This window comes from Mauremys reevesii, linkage group 2, assembly GCF_016161935.1.
Source record: "Mauremys reevesii isolate NIE-2019 linkage group 2, ASM1616193v1, whole genome shotgun sequence".
Lineage (NCBI taxonomy): Eukaryota > Metazoa > Chordata > Testudines > Geoemydidae > Mauremys > Mauremys reevesii.
In genome coordinates this window covers 85,978,390-86,003,515 of record NC_052624.1, presented here as the reverse complement: position 1 = coordinate 86,003,515, position 25,126 = coordinate 85,978,390, and the positions used below count along the sequence as shown (strand labels likewise).

The 25,126-nt window shown below is 41.9% G+C and overlaps 1 protein-coding gene across 6 annotated transcripts in view; it reads right to left on the bottom strand.

The window, feature by feature from the left end:
* Nucleotides 1–9,962: 9,962 nt before the first annotated feature.
* Nucleotides 9,963–25,126, bottom strand: part of STAC (SH3 and cysteine rich domain) — a 192,125-nt gene continuing 176,961 nt past the window's right edge. For all 6 annotated transcript variants that reach the window (XM_039527917.1, XM_039527918.1, XM_039527916.1 and 3 more), the window contains 3 exons: nt 22,847–22,898; nt 22,612–22,749; nt 9,963–12,847 (listed from right to left, as the gene is read on the bottom strand). In XM_039527917.1, the coding sequence (XP_039383851.1) occupies nt 12,749–12,847; nt 22,612–22,749; nt 22,847–22,898 (289 nt within the window). In that variant the 3' untranslated portion in view covers nt 9,963–12,748. The remainder of the gene's footprint in view (nt 12,848–22,611; nt 22,750–22,846; nt 22,899–25,126) is intronic.

The following is a 25,126-nucleotide window of genomic DNA, read 5'->3' as shown; positions in this document are numbered from 1 at the left end:
AAGTCTCATGGCTAAGTCAGACCTGCTGATCTGAAAATATATTGTAAATCGCAGATTCTAATAGGCCCAGTTCTGCAGCTGCTCATTGTGCTGAATGCCAATTGAAGTGAATGGAAGTTCTGTGCACGGAGAAGCAGCAGATTTAGTACTTATAGATTCTTCCCCCAGAAGTCCAACATCAACAAATATATAAGAATAGACCTGGGAGGCACTGTGACTTGAGGACACATCTTTCTGAGGCACAATTCTGCTCCTTCTTCTCCTTTGCTTCCAGGTGCTAATGATTTACTGCTAGGCTTTATCAGCAATTAATTACTGAGGTCCCCCACCCTTCTTGCTCAGCTGCTCTGAACAGCCCCGTGGGTGGTAGAGCCAAGATTCTACCCGCTCTCACAGTGTGGGAAGTATCAAGAGAGCAGAAGCTCAGCTTTGCACTAGACCTGGGTCCAGGTAGGCTCAACAAGGGCATATAGAGGCCTCTGCTGAGTAAGACAAGACACAGTCTAGCCCGAAGTGCACTGCAATATGCCCGAACCCTAGTCTGGTAGTGTATGGATAGAGAGTGGTATCCCTTTAAATTGTGTGTGAGCCCTTTTATGGTGCTCACTGCATTCTGTGTGTTAGACATGGCCAGAAAACAGCCATAGCAATGGGTAGGCCTTTCATGGTTGTATATATTTAGTAAATGTGGTTATTTATTTGGAACCTTACTGTGTGAGTTCGTCACCTGATTTTCCTTCTGCAAGGAACAAAAGACACAATAGGCGAAGAGGCTGGGGTTCTAATCCAGAAATACAGTGGGGGAGAGAGTGCTTGGAAAGGCCTAGTGAAAATAAACTGCATCTTGCACCCACTGGGTCTGTGGGTAAACTGCTCATTTAAAAAGAAAACAATAATACCTTATTCCTGCTCTACAGAGGTCCTGTGGAGCCCTTGCTGTGACCTGTATGCGTCATCATCGGTAAGCTTTGTGCATGTATGTGCACGTCCTTTGCTATGAAGTTTTTGAGCTTAGCAAAAAATAAAGACAGCCCATATAAAATATACCGTGCAAGGATCATATTTTGGCCAAATCAAAATGCAAAAGACTCTGAATTAGGGCTATTTTAGAGCCAGATCTCAGTGTTCCATCATTGGAGAGCTATTCCAAAGGAAAGTTTCACAGTTCCTTTTATTTGTGAACAGTTTTCTTTTTCTCCTCCTGCCCAAGTGACTTGGCTTTTTCGTTTGTTTGGGGACAGTTTCAGAAATTTCTGCCTGACTGAAAGGGGATGGTGGGAACAGATGCTGTGATGTAATGGATAGTGGAGTCTGCTGCTCCTTTTGTAATTATACTGAGTGCTTAGGGCCTGATCCAAAGCCCAAAGAAGCCGACGAAAAGTATTGGGAGGAAGTCGTGTGTTTAAAGTGTGTGTGGAGCAAGGCTTATTGGATGGGAGGGAAGTTAAGGCTATGGTATGTGGCGTATGGCAGTTGTGGTAATGCTAAGGACTGGTGATCGATGGGAATGGAGATGTTAGGTGGCTTAATTGTCCATTTCCTCACTTTGTGTCATGTACATTATGTGTGCAGCTTCACCACTTCCCAACAAAGATTTTGTGTCATATCATTTAAATTTAGCTTTGAGCATTTCTTTGAGGTGTATTGGGAAAACACTGTTTACAGCTGGTTCAAAACTTCCCAGGAACCATTTTTTGTTTTTAATTGGAACATAGTTTTTCAATGAAATAGAAACCTTCATGGAAGGCTTTCATTGTTGTTGAAAATGTTCAGGCTTTAACTGAAAACTTGAAAGCTGAATATTTTCAGTTTAAAGCTCGCAAACAATTTTCTTCATATTTTGATTATAAACACAACATTCGAAGAAAAATTAAAATGAAAAAGCCATTTTTGTTGAAATTTTCCACGTGGGTAAAAAAAACCACCTTTCCCAGCTGGCTCTACAATTTCTAGACCCATTTTACAGATGAAAAATCTGAAGCAGAAAGAAAATTGCTTACCCAAGATAAGAGAAAGTCTGTAGCAGGGCCAGTATGGAACTTTCCAGACTAATTCTCCCAAGTGAAGGTTAAGACTTCCCAGTGAGTTCCTTATATTCAGTGGCTGCAGAATAGTGCCCCAGAATGCCTAACTCCCAGTCTGATCCCTTAACCACAAGACCAATATTAAGTGCATATGCACGGTGCTTTAAAAACACGCTAAAGAATGGGATAGCATTGCTCATGTTATTCTTTATCATGCTAATATATACATCAATGATACACCCTCAGCTCAAATTCTGCATTGCATTTTGGTTGCCTGTTCTCCAAGAGGATGGAATCAACATAGAAAAGGTCCAGCCGGAATGCATGACAGTGCTTAAGAGCATGATGGGAAGACTGGGTTTCCATATATGGAGGTGGGAAAGGAAACTACCATATGAGGAGAGATTAAACAAACTGGTATATTTTAGTTCGGTGAGAGGGGATGAGACGGGGTGCATAAAAGCAACAGAGTTTAGTGACAGCTAATGCATCTTTGAGCCTGGCGGAGTTGGAGGCTGCAAATAAACAGCCTCAAAAAGTATGTAGGCTTTTCTAAAGTCTAGCTGGGGTAGAGACGCCTCTTCACATACCTGCATAGAGTCATGACTGACAGGTCTGGTAGCTGTCGCCAGCATTCTTCTCAAGAAACCTTGCGGATGATAGGTGCTTGTTTATTACACCTCTGTTTGCTTAGTATTGATATAAATAATGTGATGAGGAAGGAATACATGGCCAGAGGTTTCTAACTAAATGTTTTAAGACAATAAAGAAGACGGGATTATTAATATAAACCCTCCTCTTCTCCTCATCTGTTCTTTCGTTTTATCTTGTAACTCATTTGCTGCTCCTCTTCTTCTAGTCAACTGCAATTTCCCCTTCAATTTTTCTTAATATTAGCCAAGATCTGTTACCTGTCACCTGCTACTTAGTGTTGAATGAGGCTCCTGACACTGTTTTACCCCTTTCAATTAATCACCATGCTTTGATGATCCTTTTTAATCCCTGCTAACCCCAAGGCAATTTCAATCTACTGGTTTGAGAGGTGATTAATGACTTTCTGTTCCTTCAGCCAGCGGGACAGACAAAAGAGAAATGAAGCAACCCAGCACACATTTTCCTTCTAACTTTCCTTACACTTCAGTCATTTCAAGAAGAAAGAGAAGAGTAATGGATTTTTCACTGTTCTTCAAGGAACACTAGCCATGTTGGTGCCCAGTGTTAATTACATGAAATATGTAAATGAACGAATAGCATCAAAAGAGACTTTTTCTGTTGTCAAGTGGGCCAGTGGCAAGACTAGATTCCTTTAGTAACTGCTCACAGTGCTGAACATCCTCTTCTTTCCTTTAAAGGCTGGCATTTTCCCTGACTTTAATCTGATCCCATCACAGAGTTGCATCACTGCAATGGTGTGAGCATTTGCCTATAGCTGTGTGGCTCTAGATTTAATCTAATCTATGGTATTTTATAGGCTGCTAATCACTGCAACATGTCAGTGCTGATAGTAATACTTTGTGCTTCTATGATGCCTTATATTTGAGATTCTCAAAGCACTTTACAGATTTAAATGAATTTAGCCTTTACATACATTAATGAATTTTATTACCCTCATTCATCCACCCCCAGCACTCAATGGCTTGTATGAATCTGGTTCTACACTGCAGTAATATACAGTGATTATGACATTCTGTTTTATTCATATGCAATGTGATTGATTCACATGTTCTTCCTCCTCCTTGGGACAAAATCAAGATTCTACACTCCTCTTGTCTTCCCTTCTTGAGTAATGATCTGCCAGACTTTATTGCTCACACTTGACTGCGATTTGACACACCATTTTGCCTTTTGTGTGTCCCAAGTTGCCGCATACATTTTCTACCACAATTTGAGCCACATCCATTCATCATTGTTTGTTTGATCAGGTAAATGTCAACCGTGCCTTCCTTCTCATTACAACCCACAAGCCCAAGGTCTATTAATTCAACTCATTCTGTAGACCTGCAGGGAGCCCTCATTCTTTTCCTGGTCCTTGTAAAGTTGGGTCCCTTCCTTGAATATTCACCAGTTAGTTATGAAATGTGCTGCAGTGTTCTGACTTATGAGTATTGCACACATATAGCAGTGTGCACTATTTATAGCTCTTGTATTTTGTCGGCCAGTAAATCAAATCTGCCTGTTTTCTTTTAATTTCAGTACTCATTTGACAGCATATGAGATTGCCAAATAATCCACTAGTGAAATTCCAGGTTTGTTTATGTGCATCTAATCAATACATTTATTGCTGTGGTATGTATTTACAAGTAAGTATACTGTCGTCTTGGCTACATGTTATAAGGAAGAAAACAGCCTGAGTAAGGATCTCGGAGTTTTTGTATGACTATATGATCTTGCAGTACTGTCTATGGTATCTTGATTACATACATACCTGATTTCTGTATCTGACTGTGTCTAGCATGGCTAGAGGTATTGTGTGTGATGGTCAGTAGTGTGACTTTAATAAAGCAGTGAACCATGCGGGAAGCACTGTCTGCCTCACTTTACTCTAGCTCTCACTTTACTCTAGTTCTCAAACCGTAATTGTATAATTCACTCTGCATCCCAGTATTCTGACTGCTTCACCTTTCCCCACTCCCCACAGGAGGGGAAGGTGCATATCTTAGTTGTGTCTGCACTGTAGTAATTTGGCTGGTATAATTCCATGATATGTCCCAGAAGCTACCACCCCACGTCAGGTGTTACTCTAGCCCAGTGGTTCTCAAACTTCTGTACCAGTGACCCCTTTCACATAGCTAGCCTCTGAGTGTGACCACCCTTATACATTAAAACCACTTTTTTATATATATATTTAACCCCATTATAAATGCTGGCGGCAAAGCGGGGTCTGGGGTGGAGGCTGACAACTTGCGACCTCCCCATGTAATAACCTCACAACCCCCTGAGGGGGCCTGACCTCCAGTTTGAGAACCCCTGCTCTGGCCACTCTGTCAGACACTCTTGTGATTGGAATTCTGCCTGGGGCTGATCAGGACAATGCACAAACATGGTGACACTGGGTGGAAGGCAGAAATTTTTGAAGAACTAGCTGGGATTCTCCCCTCCCATCTACAGCTTGCTAGGGAGCCCTATACCCCAGATCAGGTTCTGGACATAATTAGCCTCATTCACATTTACAAAAAGAGCCTCTTTTACACCACCGAGGCACTGCAAATGGACTTGAAAGCAAGTGTATCATGACACCCATTATAAAGCCCCTTTATAATGAAGTGTAAAGGGGTCCTAGTGTAAATGAGAATTTGGGCCACTGGTCTGTGCATTCATCACCTCTGTACTTAGTTACTGTGGTTGTGGGATTCTGGGACTGAAATGTGGGTGCAACACTGAATCTCCAGCTTGCCGCAGAATGCAGCTTTCTGCCTTGTCATGCACTTCACTTCTCTGCTATGCTCCCTCCACAGACTCTCAGATCGGTTTCATTGTCAGTCAGCTTTGGTCCTGATCTTAGCCATCAATGGGTCAGGACCTAGCTACATCAATTACCACCTCTCCATTCACAACTTGCCTAGCCAGCCGAAGTTCCTCTCAGAAAGCTTACAAAGCCCTGACCAACACGCATGAGAGTCGAAACTAGATTATTCTCAGTCAAAGGGACATGGAACAAGCTTCCAGAAGAGATCAGGCCAGTCCAGAACCTGGCTTCTTTCAGGCTGCAAGGCCCTCTTCTTCAACAGAGCAATTCCACCAGAATCAGCACGATGAAGATTGATGGGTGCTACAGAAAAGCCTGAGATGGACAAATATAATATCCTGGAAAGATTCCCTTTTAATGGGCCATGTCTTTGGAACAATCATACGTCAGAAAGCATTTGAAGGACAAAGTCTAGGTTTTGCCTGCGCATGGTGTGCTTTGGAAGCACAACCTATAGCCCTTACTATGACCTCTGTGCACTTTGCTGTTTGCGTAATGTGGCCATACTACTGCTCCAAAAGGGTCGCTGAGGAGTCCCCCAGTTTGGGTGGGTATCCAGCAGGTACAGCTGGATCTGTAGAGTCTCTTCTGGCTTTGGTGGCAAAAGCAGCATGCTTGAGCACATGTGGCCAGAGCACACTGCAGTAGAGTAATGCCTGTCTGGCATAATGGCGCTGTGGGCCCTGAGGCTTCTCTAAGTTACCCTGGAAGCCAAACCAGCTGACAACAGACCTAGGGATTGGGGCGTGTGATCGGGGAGCCCCTCTTTCTCCCTGCCACTCTCAGTTATACTGAGCAGAGCTCTGGCACAGAGCAAGATCTAGTTCAAAGACAAATGTGTTGCAACAGTAGGCTACTTAGACACATTTCGCTGCTGAGGACTGCTTGGTCAACTGCATGAAAAATGAAAAGTGAGGGGAAGGGTGCCACCTTCAATAGTTATGTAATCTCAAGACATGGATTTGTTGAGCTCCAATTTGCAAGCATTGTACAACATTGCCTGCTAGTGAATGAATTTGAATGGTTCAGTAACTGCAGAATAGGCTTGCCAAGACCCAGGCATCTGCTCTGGCATCTGGTCTGACAGCTGATGCGTTACAGTCATCTGTGGAGCGTGCTGGTGGTGTTATGCAGCAGGAGTGGTGGGGCAAACAGCTTTTCAAGGAAGAATAAACCCAGTGGGCTAGAGTGTGCAACGCTTCCTAATGTCAGTGGGGCTAAGCGTGTGAGTAAATACTCTCCAATGTGAGTTAGGATTATTCAGCCCAACCCACTGAGAACTGAGACAAAATATCAGTGCTGTACAGCATGGCTTTGCTTGTAGGTGGCTCTGACTGGGAACAGGAGCAGTATATGTGGATTTATTTCTGCATATGAGTAGGTGCCATTAAAAAGCAGCCCATACCACATGCTAGTGTTGGACTTTGCAATGGTTTTGTTGGATTATTTCCAATCCTGAACCCAGGAAATCCTGCAGAAAAGTCACATACCAGAGGGTAGCAAAGGCTGCTTTGTTTTTTAATGGCCTGCAGTCTCGGTCGGCCTTTTAGGTGCAGCCCTGGAACTTGCTGTGGTGGCACAGGTGCTCATTACAGGCCAATTCCCCATTTATGAGCAATCTTATAAGGTAAGGGCCCTATTCTGCCAGCTGCAGCTGGTACACAGCTGCAGCTCACTTGACAGGAATGAGGCCTAAGTGGAGTCCAGTTAGCACTATATTAATTTGGATGGCTGTGTATAAGATGCGTACCATGTGTAATATTTATGTCCTTATAGTGTCACCCTAGCCTCTCCCACCCTGGTATAAAATGACACACCTTGTGGCTGTTTCTAAGCATCAAGGGGTGTCATGTGATGCCAGTATGTGTGAATAACAGCCTGCTTGTATCTAATTTTACACACCAGCCATTCTGGTCAAAGAATTCTGCTTCGTTGGTGCCCATGTGGGCCAGCCAGGTCTAATTAACCTCACTGTATGCAATTAAAAACCAAACACAACACCTCCCACATACCCCTTCCAAATGAATGTAAAGTAGTGAATGCCAGTATATCACATCACTCTCCCGCTTTGCAAACATGTGCTTCAACCCATGCTCATTGCTGTTGTGCAGGAGTTTAGTCACTGCACATTGTAATCTGATGAGGCACTACCCAGAAAATTAAGGAGCGAAAAACAAAATTGCCGCCCTTCCTACTTGGGCATTTCTTGTCATTTCACATTGTGCTGCACTAGTGGGGCCCAGGACAGTCTCAGGGTACTTCAACGGAGCCATTGCAGTAACACAGAAATCACCAAAGGAGATGCAACATCATTAGCCTAAAAAAAACCCACAAAGAAGAATTCCTCGTAGTGACTTGGTTACCATCCACAAGGAGCACAACCCTTGGCAAGGGGGCAAGAGGAACACGTACTGGTCAGGCCTCGGAAATGTGGGCTGTTTCCAAAGCGTAACAAATCATCACAGTTCTTTGCTCAGACATGCAACCCTCTCCTGCTGCTTGGCCCCTCATCTCAGATCAGCCCTATGCCCCTACTGAGCTTTCTGGCCAGGGGCTGGTAGGGAAAGCATGCAGGACCTGTGTTTCAGGGAAATTGAGATTCAATTGATTCGGTTTAGGGATGAGGCTGAGTATTTAACAGGGCAGCTGCGATGCAGGCTTGCATAAGTGAAAGGACACGCCATCAAGGAGAAGTGTGAGAGTCAATGCAACCAAAGCATGAATGGATGGTGGGCTAACGGTGAATCAGGGCAGGCCCAGATGTTAAATATTAATCATGACAAATGGACAATGGCAGACAGACACAAGAACTGGCAGGTCTGCATATGGCTGTGTAATGTGTCATTAAGAAGGCCACACTTTGAAGGTGTGGGCCTGCCTGTTGCCATTTTCACTGTCAGTTTTATTTGACTGTTGTTCCTTTGGGGAACACTTTAGCGCTTTCTCCAATGGGTGCAGCTGACCCCAGCAGCAGACACTTTAAAAAAAAAAATATGTCTAGCCCCAACCGAAGAGAGATATTTTGAGTGTCTTCTTATAGTGAGAAAGCTCAGTTCAAGAGGTGAGTTTTACATATCGATCTGACTGTGGTTCTAGGGTTGGGGTACAGTACTTTTTATATGGTAAAATAACCTAATTGTGATTAGCTAGGGGCATGTATTTTGGAAATGGAGAGTGTTTTGTTATGAACATGCCTACAATATTGTATGTTTGCAGCGCAGATGTGCATTTATAGGGTAGACACTTTGTCTAATGCAAATAGCACCCTATATCTATTTATCTTTCCATCTCAGGGTGCCACTTACCTGAGGCTCTAGGTGCCAAAAACATTAAGAAAACCAGTCAATAAGGCTGGACGATAAAGGGCCTATGCACTTGCCATCCATTTGATGCTTGTGCCTACAAAGGACTAATAGCGTAAGACACGTAGTTACATGCTGACTTGCAGCAACCCTGCTGTTCCAGCTCTGGGCCTCTTGTGAGCAAAGTCTGCCAAATGTTTGTTCCCCAAGCATACTACCGATTTCTATATAAAGAATGGCTTTAAAAATAACACTTGTGTGCCTCTTAACTTAGATTATCTTATTTTTGCCATGGAAAAAACTAAATGTGAGGAATTTGTTGACATATAGTCCCACTGGAAAACATTTAGGAGCCAGGCACTATGTGCTTAACAAAACGTATTGCACACATCTGGATGGTGATTTGTAACTTCATACAAATGTACAAAATGAACTGATATGGTTGGTTTATGATTATAAATAAGCTAGCGAAATATAGAATAATATACGTGGTAATATCTTTCATACCACCATCTATTCCAGATAGAATGAAAACTGACTTTTTGTGCATTTTAAATATTTTCCTCACTTTCACTGATGTGCAAAAACACTTGTTTAAGCATGAGACAAACTTATGGAAAATATCTAAATACTATGTGTTTCTATCTTGCATATGTGACTAAGCATACAGACAACCACAGTGTATCAGACCTGTGGTCCAGCCAGTCCGATATTCTGTCTCTGATGGTGGCCAGGACCAGCTGCTTCAGAAAGTGTTGCAAGAAACCCTGCTGTAGTCTGACCGATGGGTTTGGACTGTAAAACAGCGGTCTGAAAGAGAGGTAATTTCGACTATCCCAAAGCCGCATGGATAAAACAAAACCTTTATTCTACTCTGCACCATCCTGTATATACTACTATTTTACAGAAAATAGAAGATATCTCCTGTTTTAGAAATGTTTCAAAGGAGAAACTCCAGCTGGGGCAGGAGCAAGCCCTATGGGTTTAAATGAAAGTATTCAACAGCTCCTGTTGCTGATGCCTGCAGTAAGTGCTCCGATAACGTCTCTGTAATGATAAAATACCCAATGCAATGAAGAGATTGATACACGTGTTCTCCATTCTCTTTCCAGCCAGCCGCTGAATGTTCTTTATTAAGCAAAATATAAAATTAGATATGAACAACCCTTATCTCCTAAAATACAGTTTATCTGAGCAAGTGCCAGATAGGCAGCCGCAGTGATGAACTGGACTTTATCTGTTTATTAATGCAAATATCTATGATGAACTGCACATGGTAGAAAAAACTACGGAATGCCAATCTGAAATCAAAGTAAGGCATCCAAAATTGATGAGGAACGTGTTTAATCAAGTGCCTGGCTTCAGTTACTCTTCTGCTTAAAGCTAGGCACGTGCATAAACAACTTGCTGAATCAGGGACAAAATACACATCAACCAGTGACAGAAAAGGAAAAAGTAAAAATAACTTTTTGAAAGCTTTTATTTAGAAAGTAATGCTTGCTCCACCATGATGTAATCCACTTAGGGGCTTTTCAGTCACTTTATTATTTATTGCTTGGTATCAAAAGAAATCAAACTGACTGATTAAAGGCCATTGTGAATTGTAGTTAATGTTCATATTATTCTTTGAATAGTACGCTGCATGTTTTAGGGAGAAACTGAAATAATAGGAGGAGAGTGACATAGGAGGGAATCACAGTATGATGCAATCATGTAAACAAGAGCATATATGTATAGATTAAAGCAGATTTCCCTAGTCTTATGCATACCAGGCTGGACCAAAGTAAGCAATAATTTTAGTTGTAACAGGCATTTGAGGTTTTTAAAAAATTGGTGAATATCAAATAAAATAATGTTAAAAAGCAGGATGGATTAATAGCATTTCTGCTGCTTTTCCTCTTGGTCTCTAAGCCATATCAGCATCTTCAGTCTCCCCACCCCCACAGAAGTTTTCTGATTACCTTGGAAAATAAGCTGAGTTAAAGTAGTTCATTGTTTACACTGAAAAAGGCCATTTATATATCTTTGATCTCCCCACTGAACAATATCTGAAATGAAATGATGTGATTTGTTTAGATTACATTAGCTGTGAAGAAAAAAGGTTCATCAGCTGACACTACCACAATAATGAGAGCCAGACGAGAGCTACAATATATGGCTCTGATCTTGCATTCTGAGGCTGAATGGAACCCCATTGTCCTCAGGAAGCCTCTGCATGGACAGTTCATATAGGCCAATCTAGCTGCAGGACCAGGGCTTATGGATACAGATTCATAATTCTGCAGTGCTTGATTGCAGGATTGTGTGGTTCAGCCCATTTTAAAGAGTGTGACCACATGTGAAGTTCAGATGCAGATCTGAAACTTCTCTTTGTGTGGGAATATATGGATTTAGGATTTTGAGTTGGGTCTATCTCTAGTAGTAATCATAGGTGCTGGAACCAGGGGTGTGCCGCACCCGCTGTCTTGAAGTGGGTTCCATTATATACAGGGTTTACAGTTTGGTTCAGTGGGTCTCAGCACCCCCACTATAAAAACTGTTCCAGCACCCCTGGTAGTAATATAGAGTAGGGTTCTGTCACAGCTGGACAACAAAGGCAAGAACTCAAGTGGGAAATATTATGAGACCAATAGACCAAGGCCCTGATGCTGCAATCTGATCTGCACCGGCAGACTCTTATGCCTGCACAGAGACCATTGCAGGGGTTCATATGCACAGAACAGATTACAAGACGGGCCTGCATGATGCAGACAATAGGCCAAACATTGCCCTGACAGACACCTCTTGTAACCTCATTGGCATCAATAGGGTTTGCATGTGTGTGTGTGAAGGCAGAATTTAGCTTAGTCTGATTCCTAAAAGCTCCCGTCTAGTGAATGAAGCAAGAGACTTTGTGTTAATACAATTAAATGATACTCTAGTTTATCTCTCGCTCTCATTGATCCTGGATTGGGAGGCTTCCTGGCTTCACCAACAATTACTGCAATTCTTTATTAGTGTTTTCACTCTAGAAGGAGCTTGGTTGATTATCTACTACTTATAAACAGGATCAATATATAAAATCTCTTCAAACTTAATACTCATGGAAAAATAGAAAACTTTTCAAGCATGGGGCTCTCACTCAGCTCTGTATTTCTGACACTTCCTCTGTCACCAGATAAAGAAGTAAGGAATCACAGAGGAATACTTCTAGCCTGGCCTTCTGAACAAGAGGGACTCTAAGTTTGTCAGCTACCAGAGCAGCTGTTACATCCAACATGTGCCAAGAGTTTTGTTTGTATTCAGAGAAAGCAAAGGACGTAGAAGTTGGCTGCTCTTTTGTACAGTCTGAGCACAGAGAAAGAGAAAGCCGTTGGCGTCCGGACAATGGTGCATTAACTTCTCAGACTGACGTTTACACAGTGCCGCCAAACTGCTTTTGTTATAAGACTCGACATCGGGATTAAACACTATGCTGATTGCTAATACTGTGGACAAAACTCTAGAATCACAGTCACACTTTACTACAAGATCAGACTGTACTACAAGGACAGTTTGAACCTCCCCCCCCAAAATCACACTTCAAACAAAAACGCACTCCAACTGCTTTTTTTTAAGACAGATGAGCAGGTATGAGGTTAGTCCTTCAGAACAGCTGTCTGTCTGTCTCCATCAGGATAATTAATAGCCATCTTGCACTGGAAATGAGCTAGTCCAGCCATTCCTTACCTTATTCCTTTTACTTTCCTTGGCCCCTTTTCCCCTTAGAGGTTTCCTGATATATATTATTTTAATCAACCCTCATCTTTTTATTTCTTGTTGCTGTAACAGTCTAAGTGTCTTTTTTTTGTTGCTGCGGTCGTCTCACTAGTCCCTGATCATCTGCAAGACGGCCCTGCCAGGTTGACACAGTGTGAGATGAGGCAGACAGGCATTGCCAGCAAAGCTTTCCTACTGCAGCAAGTGCAGTGCTGAAATCAGATGATTTCTAAGACGTCTAGGGGGACAAAGCCTTTCTTCTTCCCACAGTAAACTTTGATAAAGCCATCATGTTCCTTTTCAGAAGTCACGCAGATCTGAAGTTAAAGAGGGGGAGAAATATTCAGACAAACAGCCACTTTATTCCACGAGCGAGTACTTACTATGTTGGGGAGACTGTGCTTATAAAGCCTGTATATAGAGCCGTTCCCTTTATATTTCAACTCCAAATGTAAGAAACTCCACCTCCATATATAAAGTGATCAAGGTTTCCTTTTGAAGTGCCAGTATACACTTGCAGTTTTCCCTGACATCAGTGGGAAGTGTCTTCTGTCAATGGTTTTGAAGCAGGGACTCTCACTTTGTGTTTGATTGTATAGTGTCTATGACAATGGGAGTCAATCATGAGTGAAGCATCTGGACTCTACTACAATACTAAGGTTAAATAATATATTCTCTGAAGTGACTCATGATTTGAGGTAGTGTAGTTTTACAGGGCCCAGCTTGAGACACCATTAAGAGACCTGCCTTTTACACGTTACTGAGCAGCTGTCTTCTAAAAATCAGGCCCTGTAAAGTTTATCAGCTGGGCAAGCAATAAACAAACAAAATATCCCAAATCACTTTAATAAATGTAAGCCAACATAGAATCATAGAGTATCAGGGTTGGAAGGGACCTCAGGAGGTCATCTAGTCCAACCCCCTGCTCAAAGCAGGACCAATCCCCAACTAAATCATCCCAGTCAGGGCTTTGTCAAGCCTGACCTTAAAAACCGCTAAGGAAGGAGATTCCACCACCTCCCTAGGTAACCCATTCCAGTGCTTCACCACCCTCCTAGTGAAAAAGTTTTTCCTAATATCCAACCTAAACCTTCCCCACTGCAACTTGAGACCATTATTCCCTGTTCTCTCATCTGGTACCACTGAGAACAGTCTAGATCCATCCTCTTTGGAACCCCCTATGTGGTGCTAAGGATCCGTACACTTCCAGCAAACAAGCTATTGAAATCAAGCAGCATTCCAAAGTTAGGCATAAAACAGATGCATCCACAGCAGAGATGTGGGGCACTGAACGGTCTCTCTGATGGACTCTTGCATCCTTGACACCATGCCAGCTGAACTATCACTTCATGGTGTTATCTCTGAACAGGGGAGGATATGCTACCAGTATGTGCAATATTTAGTTACTCAGAGGACATGCAACTAACACATGGCCCTAAAATATATCTAATTGCATAATTTTCAGCTGGATGATGATTTATATTTATTACAGTAGTATCTAAATGCCTCATCTTAGATTACGGCCCAATTCCAGTAGGTATTGTACATACGTATAGGCTCAGATCCTCCAAGATATTTAGATGCCTAACTACTAATGGGCATAATTCTTCATGAGTCAAAGAAAATCACTTATTCACATAGTCACAAAAGTCTCGTTTCATCCCCCTCTGCAATAACTGAACGATGGCAGGCTGGGCTTTCAAAGGGTTTTTGATCTTGCTGCTGATTCCCTTCAGAGCTCCCACTGCTGTCAGTGGTAACACCCTCTATGAAACTGCGGCCTAATTAGGTGGGAGGATATGGTTTCATAGAAGTAAAGGGAGCATTAGGCCACCTACTCTGGCCTCCTGTATACAACAGGCCATTACATTTCATCCAGTTACCCCTGTGTTGAACCCAGTAACTGGGATTAGACTAAAGTATTTTAGTCCTCAGACTAAAATGTTTTGTGCCAGACTGAGATGTCACCAGCAACCCAAGCCCCCTCAGGGGCAGAGAAATGATTAGGCAGGATAGACCCAAATGATCCTAGCAAGTGATCCACACTCCATGCCACAGAGAAAGGTGAAAACAATCCGAGGTCCCTGAAAATCTGACTTGGGGGGGAAATCCCTTTCCAACCCCAGATCTGGTGATCAGTTGGACCCTCAGCCCATGAACAAGATTTACCAGCCAGGCCTCTAAGAAAGCGCCTCTAGCACCTCAGAACACCAGTCCACCCTGTCCAGTGGCCTGTCTTCAGCTGTGGTCAATCCCTGATGCTTCAGAGGAAGGCAAAAAAACCAAAGACAGAATACATCTGGCCAATTGTGCATTGGGTAAAAATATTCCTTCCTGATCCCTGTAAGGGACTGCCTGTCCCAATACATTTGTCTTGCAAGCTTGTAATACTCTAGTCCTTGCCTGTGGGAACCTCCAGCTGGCTCTCTGCCAGACATCAGGTCTTAGGAGGCTGTAACAGCTGCCAGAACTTAGATCAGGTGCTCCAAGTTGTTCAGCGGGCCAGATCAGCCCCTAGCAACTTCAGGGATTGGGGGAATGCAAAGGTGGCTTTAAGCTGTTTTTTCCTTCCTTCACCTCTCGGGTGTCCTGCATTGACCAGAGCTTGGCCAGCTTCAAGCATTGGCCGCAAGCTGTAATCCTTGGACCTGATTCTTATCTTGCTCAGGGGTAAATCAGGAGTAACTCTGTTAAAGCGCTGTAAAGGGCATCTAAGTTAATGGAGACTGAAACCCCTTATAGCTAAGTGTTGTCACATTAGATTGGGACCCTGCACAGTGCCTCAGCTGCTATGTGGAACTAGTGCTGCTGATAAATGCAAAATAATATTGTGGCGGGTGGGGGGGAGTGAGAGACTACTGCTGTTGGGCATTTACAGCTTGCTGTATCAAATTGGAATCTGCTTAAAATGGCACCTACTCATGCTGACATGTTCATGCACGAGAGGCTGCCATACTGCCAAAGCAAGTGAGCAGCTGGAAAGCAACTCCCCAATAAATTAGCAACACAGACACTGAAACACTTCCGCTGGTTCATGAGGTTAGAAATGGTATAAGTGACCATTTCTCAGGCTATTTCTAAGATAGTGGGTGGTCCAAGGAGAGAACTGGAGGCAGAAAACATGATCTAATATTAGAAAGTCACTTCCCAATTCTTTGTTTCCATTCTATTTTTTTAAAAAATTGCTGGGATCCGGACTGTTCCCTGAACTTGGCAACATATTCTGACCCTGAAGAATTCTTGTCCGTCACATTTCCCTTAACAGATGGGCAAGATGAATGATTAGGACATGATCTTTTAAACTGCACAGTTATTAATAGTCTTCAACTCACATGAGTCCTATACTTTGCATTTTGCCATGAGAGCAAAAGGCTCAAGTGGAAAATGCCCTTTGTCAAACAGCAATTCTGAGCTTTCGCTGATTTTCACTGCTGTCTCTTATTTTCACCCCAGAATGTTCCTCTGGCTCCTGCATGTCTTAAAACACCATTTCTCATTGCCATGCCATGCCTTGGTTTCCATCGAATCGTAATTTGGATACAAATTCACTACAGTTTCTAGCGGGAATTTAGAACTTTAGAAAGGAATCAGATTGACAGTCCTGGAGGCTGATGTCCTCTATGTATCTGTAAAACTAGTGTGGCCAGGTAAGCGTCCCTAGGTTGTCTTGCCAATTCATTTCAAACCTGCCCTGAAATCACCATTCATTCTTTTTGCTTCTCGATTGAAACTGCCAGCCAGGATGGCAGCGGTGATGATGTATTTTGTGCCCACTAGTGCCCTAGCATTTGGACTGATAGCACCAGCTTGTTTCACACGGGTTACCAAAGAATGTTCAGATGGTGATGACTACCAACAGGGCAGGATTTGAATCACTAACAGACTAATGCAAGGCTCCAGAGTCCATTCCCACTCCGCTGTGTTAGCCCGTCCCTTTAATACAACAGGGATACAGATTTCAAGTTGCCAAGACATTGATAACTTGGGCTCCAAGAATGGCCTGGAGGAAGATCTACACTCCACCAATCTGAGGGAAGTTAGTTTGGCCTAAATTTTCAAACATAATTAGTGTTTTTTGGGGGGGAACATCAATTTTAGGTTCTTGAGATACCTTAAAGGGGCCTGGTTTTCAGACAGAGCTAAGCAACTATTCAGGGAAAATCAGGGCCCTTTACAGTATTTCAGGATGGGAACTCAAAAACTTGCTAGGCTGGAAGCATGCTCCATGAGTTTCAGTGTGCTTAGGGACAGCAAAGTCTAAAGCTGTGTTAGTACAAAGCCCTGAGATTCTATCCAGTTATTGGGCTTGAGCATGTCAAGCATGTCAGTACAATATTGCTATGTAGCAGTGTCAAGTATAAGCACAGATGCTAGTTCTGTTGTTGTAGCAATGTCTCTTTCCTGGGAGGTTCTTTATGTAATAGAAACAATTTACATTGCCATGTTTTGATAAATGTGTCGATCCTTCTGCTTAGTTTTTCAGGTCTCTCAAGTCACTCCTCTATGATTTGCTGCACTGTACACTATGGAAAATTACAACTCCCCTTTTTGAAGGCATCTGCTTACCCAAGAAGCAAAGGACTGGATTAATGGACTGACTGTTAGCTTTGGGTTTGAATTTCTTTGCCACCTTGGACCTTTTGGATTATAGTTGTTCAACTTTTTGGAAGCACAGGGGACCAGATCCTCAGCTCATATAAAATGGTGTAGCTCTATAGACTTCAATGGAGCTACTCCAATTTACAGGAGCTGTCGATCTGGCTCAAGGCTTTTTTTCCAGTGTTCATGTCCTTTGTTTAAATAGGAAATTAGGGAGAATAATAAACAGAGGTTCAAACAGTAGATTATTTTGAGTCCTTTAAAGAACATTATGGTCAAAATGTAAATTTTATTGTTAATGTTATTTTTCAAACATAGATCGCATAATGATATATATTTAGATATGTTTCAATATGCAGATTTCTTTTTTTGAGCAGAGGTTCACTTAAGACCTGCTAATGTATAAAGGGAAGGTTGCAGAATCAGTGTTATTGAACTGATATGCTGGGTCAGATGTTTCAGGCTAGAGAAAGATTTTCACATCCAGGTGAGGATACAATCTCAAATGGGAAAGTTTACACAACTAGTGTCATGCAAGAGTTTTGTTTCAAAATCTGAAAACCTGCAAAAATTGGCTAGCTTTGGTTTCAAACTCAAAAACAAGGGCTTGCTCATACTCTCCTGAAATCAACAGCAAAACTCACGTTTTTTTTCTAGAAGGTAATATCTTTTATTGTACCAGCTTCTCTCATCAGCAGAAGTTAGTTCAATAAAAGACGTTACCTCACTCACCTTGTCTCTCTAATATCCTGGGCTACAACACTGCATACAATTTTTTTTTCTAGGAGGTGCAGAATTGAGCCCTATAGAGAATTTTTTCTTCTGAACCAGTTTCAACCCGCACAAGCCTGTCACTGAACCCTAGCATGAAAAATGTTGATGTCTTTGAAGAATGCTTTTTTCCCAGGCTGAGTTTCATTTTTCATAATGAATTTTTCAAGAGCTCTTATGTGAAGTGGAACCCTTACATAATGCAAGAGAGGGAGGAGCAAAATGTGCTGTTTCCCTTCTCTTCCTTAGCATCTGTCTACACAGCCCACAGAAGCAGGCCTCCCAGCCCAAAGCAACAGACTCCAGCTAGAGTGGCTTGTCCTAGACTCTAAAAAATAGTGATGTAGACAGTGCTTTGCAGTTGTGGCTCGGGCTGGGGCTCAGGCTCTAATGCCCACCCCACTCCCTAGGTTTCAGAGCTCAAACTCCAGCTCAAGCTGCAATGTCAACGTGCTGTCTATACAGCTATTTTTAGAGTACTAGCATGAGTCCTGCTAGCCTGAGTCTGCTGATCTAAGTTCAGAGGCCTGCTTCTGCAGGCTGTGTAGACATACCCTCAGCATCAGCTTTACCATAAAGGTTTGGATAAACCTGAAACTCAAAGTGTTTGAAACTGTGCAAAGCAAAGACACAGGAAGACATGCCCAGGGTGCCTAGGATGCTGAAAATCTCTTTGCCTGTATTCGACATAGCCTGTATTTTTGCCTGTCTATGATTATGAATTTTTGCTGCTGATTTGATATAATACTCTACCCCGATATAACGCGACGCGATATAACACAAATTCCGATATAACGTGGTAAAGCAGTGCTCTGGAGGGGCAGGGCTGCACACTCTGGTGGATCAAAGCAAGTTCGATATAACGCAGTTTCACCTATAACACGGTAAGATTTTTTGGCTCCTGAGGACAGTGTTGTATTAGGGTAGAGGTGTTTTTTGTGCATACAAAAATGTCCTCATTTTCTGCACCGAGCACTTTATGGTTTGTATATTCTCTTCCTGATGTGCATATATAACACCCACTAACATGTCAGAGAGTTATGTTCAAGCATCAGCAGGAGCATCCTGTGGTATGAAAGCCCTTAGTGACGAGCACTGTATTTGAAAATGAGAAGCTCACATTAAACTCAATGGGCCAGGTCTCTGTTGGTGTAACCCCACTGACTTCATTGTCACAAATGCTTTTCGTATGACTTCTGGGCCAGCACAGATTTTGATCCAGTCAATTTACATGAATGTAAAATGAGGAGAATCTGGGCTAATATAATTTACATTAATTTGTTAAATGAATTATGCAGATTTTCTAGCTAAAGAGAATCTGAGCTCTATGTTTGGGACTGAAGAATCTCTCCTTTTCCTTCAAAAGCTAGGCTGGCATGAGAGGTGCACTGTGTATAGCATGTATATTGGCCTCACTTGTGTCCAGAGTTGACAAATGTTAAGTATTTTCAAAAAAATGTGTCAAAAGGAATGAACATTTTTCATTTCATTCAAAATTTTCCACTGAAATTTTTGGGTTTTTGATTAAACCAATCTTCCTGCGTGAATCTTTCTTGTTTTTCATTTTTCTTCCCCTTTTTTCCTTTCCCATTTTCTATTTCCAGTGGCAAAACAGAAAAGAAGAATGGAGAAAAAGAGAGACAAACAAACATTTAAAAAATTGATTTTTGAAAAGTAAACTTTTTAATGAAAAATCATAGCAAAAACATAGTTTTTGGTGAGGAAAAATTGTAATGGTCAAAAAGCCATTTTTTGTTTTTTTAAAAAGTTCAATGATCTAGACTTGTGCCAGTTAAGTACAGCCCTGTGTGGGGGTCAGACCACCTCAGGGATAGGCCCAGAATGATGAGAGGGATTCCTGGAGGAATTGTGACAGAAAAGTTGTGCCAAGTGGCATGGAGGTTCCTTGCACCTCTCCTCCTGCATCTCCCTGAAGTTGCTGGTCATAATTTGACCTCCTAGATTTTGTTCTCAGTCTCTACATCTTTTCCCCAGATTTCTCTGCATTTACTTGTTCACTCTGCCTGATCTCTGTGCTCTATTTTCCATTGAACACATTTTCTCCCTCTTCACTCCCTTTCTCTCAGCTTCTCCTAAGCAGACGGAGAACCCATACCATTCAAGTTGAACTTCTGTGTTTGCATGGGTTTGGAATTAAGCAAGACAAGTTTGCTCATCCTTACTAAAAGGGAACAAAGAGGTTGACAGATGGGACGAATTAGTCCACCTCTGTTCATCTCATATACTGAATTGAAACAATGAGCTGCTCCTGATGATAGCTCCCATGCAATCCTATTATGAAAGAAGGACAATAGGATGGTTTCATGTTTAGAGACAAGTGCCAGACTTTGTATCAGATCTTTTAGAAATTATAGTTTTATGGGAAATTATACAAGAAAACTGATCCATAGCATTTACGTTAGTCATGTTAACTGACAGGATATCATGTACTTAACATTATAATCTGATTTAATCGTGCAAATCATCTGTCAATCTACCTTCATGTTGATACATCACATTCACAGGGTAGATTCCCCACTCCCTTCCCCCTTACCTAGACATTCACACCAGTGCAAAGCAGTATAAACCCCAACTATCCTGATTGGATCATGTTTTTCCCCATCCTTTTGCACAGATGAAAATAACCACGCAAGGTGCAGGGCAGTGGAAAATCAGCCTCACAGTGAAGACATTTTTGCATTAATTTACTGTGCTGGTAAAATACTTCATGCAGCTTATCTCACTTTAACAGCTTCAGTGCTGCCTAATGTCCTTGCTGCAGGAAGGCAGTCAAACTATATAATCCAAGTACTGCTCTTCCAATGTCTTATTTACAGGGCTGATGTTGCTACATAAAATATTAGCACTTAGGCATTCTTCTACATCAAAGGGGTGAAATATCCTAACCCACTATCAAACTGAAGTGCTAACAAATGTCACAAGCAAATGCTACATTAAAGAAACATTAGGGGTCAAATTCTATGTTGACCTACACCTTCCCTCACCCCCATTCAACCGCATTAAGGTCAGTGGTATTGCAGAGAGTGCAAGTAAGCACAGAATTTGGCCCCTAGGGATATGAGATGTGATGCAGATCTCCAAAGGAAAGAAAAAGCCCCATGAAGAGGGGAAAATAATTAGCTCTAATAGGATGCACTGAGAAAGATTATGAGCTGATGGCCCTTTGTATCAGAGAACCTAGGCTATATTTTTTCCCTTAGTTGTTCGTTTCCTTAGTTATGTTACTGTGTTTGTCACAGTGTTGATGTTCTTTTAATGTAGAATGGGCCAAATTCTGCTTTCATTTACACCAGTGCAATCCCATAGGAGCCCTCCACTGACTTCAATTGGATCCATTCAGTGTTCAGGAAAAGTAGTTATAAAATCAAATCTGAAATAAGAACACACCAAAGGCGTATCCCCAGATGAAAGATATGCCCATCATTTTCTGTGCACATTTAAAAACAATATTAAAGAGGAGGATTTGATCAAAGACCTTCAGAGTGAATAGACTGTGTGAGTCCAGTGAAACAATATTATACAGGGGTGATTTAAATTTTTTTTTTTTTTTAAATCAGTGCGTAGGAATGAGGGGGAAAGGGAGGAACAAGGAGTTATGGAATGACCAGGCATTTAAACATGATAATTAAATATATCTAAGGATGCTGTTATCTTAACTCTGTTCCTGTTGAAGTCAAGCCTTTGGGAATTGGCATCGGTGGGAGCAATGTCAGGCCTAATGCAAAGCAGTTTTGAAAATCCCATCCTGAAATATTTGGACGCCTCTAGTTGTTCACATATTGCCCCATGTATCATCATTCCCATCCCTTAACCTCCTCTTCTGTTCTATTGTCTGTTAAACACATCTGTTGAGTCTTGTCTTAAATAAAGCCCTAGTTCTGCAACAAACTTACATAAGTGCTTAACTTTATGCGTTTGTTGTCCCATCTGAAGTCACTAAGACAATTCACAGTCTGTACAATTAACCATGTCCATAAATCTTTGTGGGATTGAGGATTTAGACCATAAACTCTTTGAGGCACAGTCTGTCTTCCCAGTGTTTGGTACAGCTGGTCAGAATTTTCTGACAAAACATTTTTTCAGTGGAAAATGTTGATTTGTCAAAACCAAAACTGTTTGCAGGAAAGGGTTGGTTTTCACGAATATCCTGATTTTTAAAAAAAAGTTTATAAACGGTTGAAAAATCTTGTTTTGAAAATTTCAAAACAAAAAGTTTCATTTTCTGGTTCAAAGTGACTTTGTTTTGAAATTTGAGTTAGTTTATATTAAATTAATGTTTAAAAAGGCCAATATAAATGAAATGTTTCAAAACTGTTGAAAAGAAAGATTTAGATCGGCCTAATCTGAATTTTTTTTTCAGATATGTTCATGAACATTTTTGATATTTTGATTTTTCAGCCTGAGTTGGCATATGAAGAAATTTTAAAATCTTGAAAACTATCAGGGGATGAAAAAAACAGTTTCCTACACAGCTCTAGTGTACATACAATGAGGCCATGATCCTGACTAGGCGCTAGGTATTACCACAATATAAATAATACTTACTGAAAAAAAATTCTATTTGCTGTGAAAGTCTGCTCATGGTTTCTTTGCACACCCAAAACTTCTTATGAAACCAAGCCGATTATGGGATACACTAGGAATGCAGAACTGTGTTCTTAATGTACAGTAAATGGTGTACTTCACTTACTTGGTTCTCTTTCAGAGTAATCTGTCCTTGCTCCTTGCAGCCGATAAATGTTCTGACGCACTTGAAAATCTTTTCGTCTTGTTGCACTCTCTGAACAAAATTAGCAGGAAAAAATCCTATCCTGTCCTCAATTCTCCCCTATGGAGCAAGCACATTGACAGAAGAATGACCTTCATACTCATTATAAATACCATTAATTAATTTTGTTAAAGGATATAGAGTATTTGGCACGTACCTTCCACCAGTCTTCATTAGAATCCTCCAGCAGTGTGATCATATCACCTGGTCTATAATTAGAAAAGACAGATGTCAGGAATTTCGATTAAGATGTGTCTTAATTGCAACAGCACACCAGCATTCATAGTGAAATTATCTTAGAAGGGTAACCCAGCCTTGATCGTTATATCTCATTAGTCACTACATGTGAATCCATGAAGCAATGGGAGCTTCCTAAGTCAGATACGAGCACAGAAGCAAAATCTCCATCTGCCAGGTGAGAGAGGATCAAACTCTGCTCTCAGTTATACAAGTGCAAAGCTCAGTGATGCCAATGTGGTTGGACCATTGTAACTGGGTGCAAAATTTGTCCCGTTGAATTCTCCTGTACATTTTGATGCCAAGGTAGAGCTATCAGGTCCTGCATGGCTCTGCTGATAACGCCCACAAGCTGTAACTTTTTTTACCTGCAGCTGAGTGGGGACAGAATAAAGTCAGTGGCATTGTGCCAATAAATACCAGCTGAGGATTTGGCTCTGTGTTCTTTGCACTGGCTCATGTAAGAGGCAGTTTGGCAGGGTACAATACCAGGGCGAACGCACTGAGGGATTTTTGTCTCATAAGCATAATCTCTGGCCCAGCAACCTGACACATGGAAGGGGAGAGTGCATGTGACATCATTCTAGAGAATGGGACAATCTTCTCCTTTCTGTGTTCTGGCCAGTGAGCCATGGACTGCATGAGGTTGCATTAGGTGGAATTTGAGGGGCACATGGCTATGACCCCGATTTTTCCCCATTCCCTTTGATGTGATCCTGTGCTCCCTAGAGTGGAAGGACTACTAGTGTGCCTGGCTAATGCAGGCACTGGGCAGACAGAAGGCGCCTTCAACCCTCCCCCAACTTCATCCATTCTAGGGCCAGACACAATATGGCCCTAAGGTTTGATTCACACAGAGCCTGGGTCCTACTCCCATTCAGTTTTGCTACTGACTTCAACAGGAGCAGTAAAGGGTTGTGAAAGTGGTGGGTGATATATTAAACCAAATTTCACCGTACCTCAGCAATTAGAACCTGATATCCCAGTTTGGAATACACAATCTCCTCCCCTCCTTTTTATAGAAAGACCTTTGTAGTAAGATGGCAAATCCTGTGTGATGTACTTTGCTTCCAATTTAGTCTGAAACTGCTTAGAAATACCTATTTGTAACAGCGATTGCCATGTTACATGAAGGCATTAAATATCGTTGGGACACAGAAGCTTATCAGCCAGGTTCTCGTGCTGTTACTGCTAAAGGAAGGCAGCAGGAAAACAGTTTTATTTAACTGACAAATATAATTAATCAGCAGGTATGTAATTCTACACAGAAATGTCTTTTTGATTCAAATGGGACATATTTACGTTCATAATGCGTGGAGTCATGCTGTAATTGCTGAGTATCATAAGGAAGCTGACTAGTTACAGCCTCAGGCTGGGAGAATAATTTGGCCAGAAATATTAGCCTACTCCAACTTGCCATATTTGAGTCTGCTGGGCTCATCCCTAACATTGCAGCATTAGTGCAGCAGATATCTGAAGACCCACTTTGATGATGCATCAAGTTGTTACACAAACATGACATACTGTGCTGTTGGAAGTAAGTTCTGCCCACTTCCCAATGTGACCAGCTCCAAGAGCTCTGTTCTGCTGGGTCTGAGCCTTTCCTTGGGGGCAATGAGGGTTTTGAATTCACTGAAATTAATGGGCAATAGCTGAACCCTAATTTCTCCAGCTTTCCCCACATCCTGTCTTGAACTCCTTGTACAAGAGTGATGACATCACGGAACCATAAAGCTTCCAGTCTTCTTGGAACATGCCAGGAACCGATTGGACAGTGTGCGCCAGTGACGGCGCATCAGACCTGCATTTGATTCCTAGCTATGCCACTTAAAAGCCAGACCCTCTCCCATCAAAGTCAATTGACTGGGTCTTTATTTTCTCTGTCTCTGTTTTCACCTTTATCAAATGGGGATAATAATGCTTGCCAACGTTTTTAAAGTGCTTTGGGCCAGCTTTCAAAAGGTATTTAGGCATCTAAAGATTCACACAGGTGCCTAGTAGAATTTTCAAAACCACCTAGGTGTCTTACTCCCATTGGTTTAAACAAAAATCTAACCCATAGTGACCAGTGTGAATCCAGCCCAGGTCTGTAGCGACCAAACAGCATTGCTATCTGGTGGCTATTTGATGCTCTTCATTGTGATGGCTTTGGGCCACACAAAAAAAAATCTACCACCATAACAAGTGGCACTAATCGAAA